Source organism: Mandrillus leucophaeus, unplaced genomic scaffold, assembly GCF_000951045.1.
Source record: "Mandrillus leucophaeus isolate KB7577 unplaced genomic scaffold, Mleu.le_1.0 Scaffold48, whole genome shotgun sequence".
NCBI classification, from domain to species: Eukaryota; Metazoa; Chordata; class Mammalia; order Primates; family Cercopithecidae; genus Mandrillus; species Mandrillus leucophaeus.
In genome coordinates, this window is record NW_012105142.1 from 459,520 (window position 1) to 465,286 (window position 5,767).

Genomic DNA, 5,767 nt, shown 5'->3' on the forward strand with positions numbered 1-5,767 from the left:
AAGGCCTTTTTTTTTTTTTTTTTTTTTTTTGAGACAAAGTCTCGCTCTGTCACCCAGGCTGGAGTGCAGTGACGTAATCTCAATCTCGGCTCACTGCAACCTTCGCCTCTAAGGTTCAAGTGATTCTCGTGCCTCAGCCTCCTGAGTAGCTGGGATGACAGGCACACACCACCATGCCTGGCTAATTTTTATATTTTTAGTAGAGATGGGGTTTCACCAAATTCGCCAGGGTGGTCTCAAACTCCTGACCTCAAGTGATCCGCCCACCTCAGCCTCCCAAAGTGTTGGGATAACAGGCGTGAGCCACCCGCCCGGCTAGAGCCACTGTGCCTGGCTGCAGCCTCTTTCTCTCTCTGTTTTTTTTTTGGGGAGGGGATAGTCTTGCTCAGTCACCTGGGCTGGAGTGCAGTGGCACAATCTCAGCTCACTGCAACCTCTGCCTCCCGGCTTCAAGCGATTCTCCTGCCTCAGCCTCCCGAGTAGCTGGGACTATAGGCGTGCGCCACTATGCCCAGCTAATTTTTGCATTTTTAGTAGAGATGGGGTTTCACCATGTTGGCCAGAATGGTCCGATCTCTTGACCTCATGATCCTCCCACCTCAGCCTCCCAAAGTGCTAGGATTACAGGCATGAGCCACCGCGCCCGGCCAGCCTCTTTTTCGTTAAGCTCTGTTGGGAAACTTGTATAACAAAACTTAAGATACTTAGGACCCTCCTGTAAACATGTGGCAGGTAAGGAAATAAAGTTTGGAGGTCTCTGAAGCTGTACAGAAACAACTATCATTTTAGGCACTAGGTGGAGACAACGGGTTTAAAATGTGACTGAAAACATATAAACCAGAAGCAAGCGCATGTGTTTGATTGGCTGTAAGTCACACTGTCCCCATCTCAGGGCAGTCACACACTGATAAAAATGGGTGAACCAAAGGGCTCTGCACTCACTGGGGCAGAAGACGGGAGGCAGCCGTGGGCCGAACTCTTCTCTTTCATCTATCTGCATCTTTTGTATCGGGATGGAAGGTGGCGGCTCCCGGGGTGCTGGCACGAGAGCTGAAAAACAGCAGGGTGTTCATGTCATTTGCCTGCCCCATGTTCATGTCTCTGAGTCTTTCATTCATGTCTTTTGCCACCAGATAACGTATGCTTGCCCACACCACTTCACTGCTGCCAGGTGCTAAGGATGCAGCAGTGAACTTGCATACCCCGGCGCTGCCCTTGTGAACTCCGGAGCTGGAAGTCAGTCACATGAGGGCGCCTGTGACCAAGGGCACCAATGGCTGAGGTACAGAGTGCCGAGTGTACCTGTGGGCACATAGCCTAGCGCCCCTAAGACCTGAAAAGTAGAAATGTGTCCCCAAGAAAGGGCCATCTGAGAAGCAAACAACTTACAAACCATCAGGAGTGAAAGACTATGTCCCATCGCAGAGAACTGCGGGACACAAAGTTTCACTCCAAATAAATTATCAAAGAAAAAACCTTGGCCGGGTGCGGTGGCTCAAGCCTGTAATCCCAGCACTTTGGGAGGCCGAGACAGGTGGATCACGAGGTCAGGAGATACAGACCATCCTGGCTAACCCGGTGAAACCCCGTCTCTACTAAAAAATACAAAAAACTAGTCGGGCCAGGTGGCGGGCGCCTGTAGTCCCAGCTACTCGGGAGGCTGAGGCAGAAGAATGGCGTAAACCCGGGAGGCGGAGCTTGTAGTGAGCTGAGATCCGGCCACTGCACTCCAGCCTGGGCGACAGAGCGAGACTCCATCTCAAAAAAAAGAAAAAAAAGAAAAAACCCTGAAGATAAATGATCATATTCATGTTAATAATCTTATTTTTTAAACAGATTACTGTATGTTCAGATAGAAGAGATATAAAAATTTTAAAAGTCTGGAAAACTAGCCAGGCACTGGGATTGTGTAATCCCAGCACTTTGGGAGGCTGAGGTGGGCGGATCACCTGAGGTCAGGAGTTCGAGACTAGCCTGGCCAATATGGTGAAACGCCATCTCTACTAAAAATACAAAAATTAGCTGAGCATGGTGGTGCACACCTGTAATCCCAGCTACTTGGCAGGCTGAGGCAGAAGAATCGCTTGAAACCAGGAGGTAGAGGTTGCAGTGAGCCGAGATTGTGCCACTGCACTCTAGCCTGGGCAACAGAGAGACTCCATCTCAGAAAAAAAGTCTGGAAAACTATACATCAAAGTGTTTACATTGGTTATTTCTGGCCAGGCACGGTGACTCACACCTGTAATCCTAGCACTTTGGGAGCCCACTGCAGGTGGATCACTTGAGGCCCAGAGTTTGAGACCAGCCTGGCCAACATGGTGAAATCCCATCTCTACCAAAAATACAAAAATTAACCAGGCATGGTGGTGCACGCCTATAATCCCAGCTACTTGGGAGGCTGAGGCAGGACAATCGCTTAAACCCAGGAGGTGGAGGTTGCAGTGAATCAAGACCACACCATTGCACTCCAGCCTGGATGATAGTGAGATTCCACCTCAAAAAAAAAAAAAAAAGCTATCTTTTAAAATAAAATTGTTACTTTCTTTTTTTGCTTTGAGACAGAGTCTTGCTCTATCACCCAGGCTGGAGTACAACGGTTCAATTTTGGCTCACTGAAACCTCCACCTCCCAGGTTCAAGTGATTCTCCTGCCTCAGCCTCCTGAGTAGCTAGGATTATAGGTGTGTGCCACCATGCTCCGCTAATTTTTGTACAGACAGGATTTCACCGTGTTGGCCAGGCTGGTCTCGAACTTCTGATCTGAACTGATCCACCCACCTCAGCCTCCCAAAGTGCTCAGATTACAGATGTGAATCACCATGCCTGCCTGAAATTTTTACTATATTTAAATACTTCTCAATTAGGATAAGTTGGAAAATCAAACACAGTGATCCAAAAAATATACCAGAGATACATATCTAATAGAAAAAAAACCAGCTCTGTTCTATCTCAATTAAAAATATAAGATTGGCCAGGTGCGGTGGCTCGTGCCTGTAATCCCAGCACTTTGGGAGGCCGAGGCAGGCAGATGACTTAAGTCTAGGAGTTCAACACCAGCCTGGGCAACGTGGCAAAACCCTATCTCTACTAAAAATACAAAAATTAGCGAGGCGTGGTAGCACATGCCTGTAGTCCCAGCTACTCAGGAGGCTGAAGTGGGAGGACTGCTTGAGCCCAGGAGGTGGAGGCCTCAGTGAGCCAAAGATTGAGCCACTGTACTCCACCCTGGGGACAGAGCAAGATCCTGTTTCAAAAAAAAAAAAAATTGTATTTATATAAAAGATTACATATCATTGATTGCTAATCATCTGGGTTTAAGACTCTGTCGCAGAGTCATTTTCTTCTTCTTTAGATCCTTGAGTCTGAAATACTGACATACCATGAGCCACGGATGATGTTTCCCCCAAGTCAGTGTCTTGGGAGCTTTGGAAGTTGGCCTCCCCAGAGCCTGCCTGATCGTCCTCGCTGTCATCTTGTTCATCCTCGGAGGATGAGGACTTTTCATCTGAGGAGCTGGCAAAGATGGCCCTGAATAAGTCCATGGATGGGCGGCTCCCTTCTTCAGCCTGTGCGTCCACACCTTTGTTGACTGTCTGTATTGACAGTGAAATAAGAGTCAGGGATACAGAGGCAAGGGTAAAAGGGAGGAGACATTCTAGAATATACTCCTAGACACACATATTTATGTTTATGCTCATGTATATGGATATCCATAGCCACACACCACCCAACTAAATAGTGATCACTCACATAGCTTTTATTTTTGTGGTGTTTCTGAGTCAACAACTGTAGAATGTGATGATGAGGTCAAAGCAGCTGAAATCTCTCATGGACTGGTCATTAATCAGAAGTGCAAAGGATCCCCAAAAATGCAGTAGAGCACCGTGCCTCTGTTCTATTTCCAAACTTAGATTCAGGCAACTTAGCAAACCCCAAACAAAATAAACTCAAAAGAATTCACACCCAGATACATCACAATATAACCGCTAAAATCCAAAGACCAAGTAAAAATCTTGGAAGCAGCCAGGAGAAAAAAAGGGTCAATTCACCTCATTATGTACAGAGGAATAATAATTTGTTTTGGGGTTTTTTTGAGCCAGGGTCTCACTCTGTCACCCAGGCTGGAGAGCAATGGTGTGACCATAGCTCACTGCAGTGTTGACCTCCTGGGCTCAAGTAATCCTCCCACCCCAGCCACTTAAGTATCTGGGACCACAGGTGCACACCACCACACCCAACTAGTTTTTTAATTTTTTGTAAAGATGGGATCTCACTATGTTGCCCACCAAGAAAGAGCAATCCTAGTTTGAGACCAGCCTGGCCAACATGGTGAAACCCCATCTCTACTAAACACACAAAAATTAGCCAGGCATGGTGGTGCACACCTGTAGTCCCATCTACTTGGGAGGCTGAGGCAAGAGAATCAGTTGAACCCGGGAGGGGAGGCAGAGCTTACAGTAAGCTGAAATCGTGCCACTGCACTCCAGCCTGGGTGACAGACCAAGACTTCATTTCAAAAAAAAAAAAAAAGAGAGAGAAATAGGAATCCTAAATGTGCACTTCAAAATACAGAAGGCAAAAATAAGTTTGGAATACAGTCTGGCAGCTTCTTATAAAGTTAAATATACACGTACATATTTTCCAGGATTCCCACTACTAGGTTTGTACTCTAGAGAAATGAAAACATATTCACACAAAAACCTGCACATGAACGCTCCCAGCAGCTTTATTTGTTATAGCCAAAAGTTAGAAACAAGCCACATGGCCTTTAAGGGGAAATGGATCAATAGTTGGCTGCCTCTACTGGTGAGTCACAAGGAGAAAGTTTCAACAAAGAGAAAAGCAAGGGCCATCACACTCAGCGTGGCAAAGAGAATCCGGAAGCCCCAAATACCTGATTTGTGGATGATTCTGGTGCACGCTCTTCCTCTTTGTTTACTAAGGGGCTGGACTCTTGTTTAGGTGGCCCGGCTTTTGATCTAGCCAAGCTTAAAAATTCACTAATGGAATCTTCTTTCTTTTCCTGTTTAGAGGTATCCCATCTGGATGGTTTTCTTGATTCTGAAAAGTAGGACATAACTCCAGCATTAGCAAGGAAAAGGCAAGTTCTTCACCACTGCCCTTTCACTCGCTCAGAATGTCAGCATGCCTATTACAGGGCCTGGCACCGTGCGGGGGGTGTTGGGGAGGTAGGTGGCAGAGGCAGAGACAGAGCCCCAACCCCAAGGAGTAAACATCTGGACCATTACAACATGAGCTAAGTTATTAATAAGAGGAATTCCCTCAACAGAGGGAGAATATGCACCATTCATATCGTTAGGACTAAACTACCCTTTAATTCTGTCTTCCTACAGGCTAGGGGTTGAGGCCCTGGTCAATCAGAGACCCCCAGGATGCCCTACTCACTGTCGGGACCTCGGTGCTGTGATACTTTTTCCCTTGGTGCTTGAGTGGTGGGCAAGGAAGCTGTCTCTGGAAGCGTCAGAAAGTTGAAGACTGAGTACTTGTCACGCTTCACTCTTGGTAAGCCAACTAAAGTTGAACTGGGAATTGAAAAAGAATCACTTTAATAACAACCAGTAGGACAAAATCCACCTCCTGAAAAACTTTCCATCTCAAGTTTTCCACCTCCTCTGCATGACTAAAAAGTCCCCTAAGGGCCGGCGCGGTGGCTCACGCCTGTAATCCCACACTTTGGGAGGCTGAGGCGCGCGGATCATGAGGTCAGGAGATCGAGACCATCCTGGCTAACATGGTGAAACCCCATC

The 5,767-nt window shown here is 47.0% G+C and overlaps 1 protein-coding gene across 1 annotated transcript in view; it reads right to left on the minus strand.

Annotated features, from left to right (window-relative positions):
- The window catches only part of GPATCH1 (G patch domain containing 1), a 47,651-nt gene that overhangs the window by 9,194 nt on the left and 32,690 nt on the right, over positions 1-5,767 (minus strand). Inside the window, exons 12-15 of the mRNA XM_011995278.1 lie at positions 5,406-5,542; positions 4,894-5,060; positions 3,379-3,592; positions 943-1,050 (exon numbers count right to left, since the gene is read on the minus strand). Of these exons, the coding sequence (XP_011850668.1) occupies positions 943-1,050; positions 3,379-3,592; positions 4,894-5,060; positions 5,406-5,542 (626 nt within the window). The remainder of the gene's footprint in view (positions 1-942; positions 1,051-3,378; positions 3,593-4,893; positions 5,061-5,405; positions 5,543-5,767) is intronic.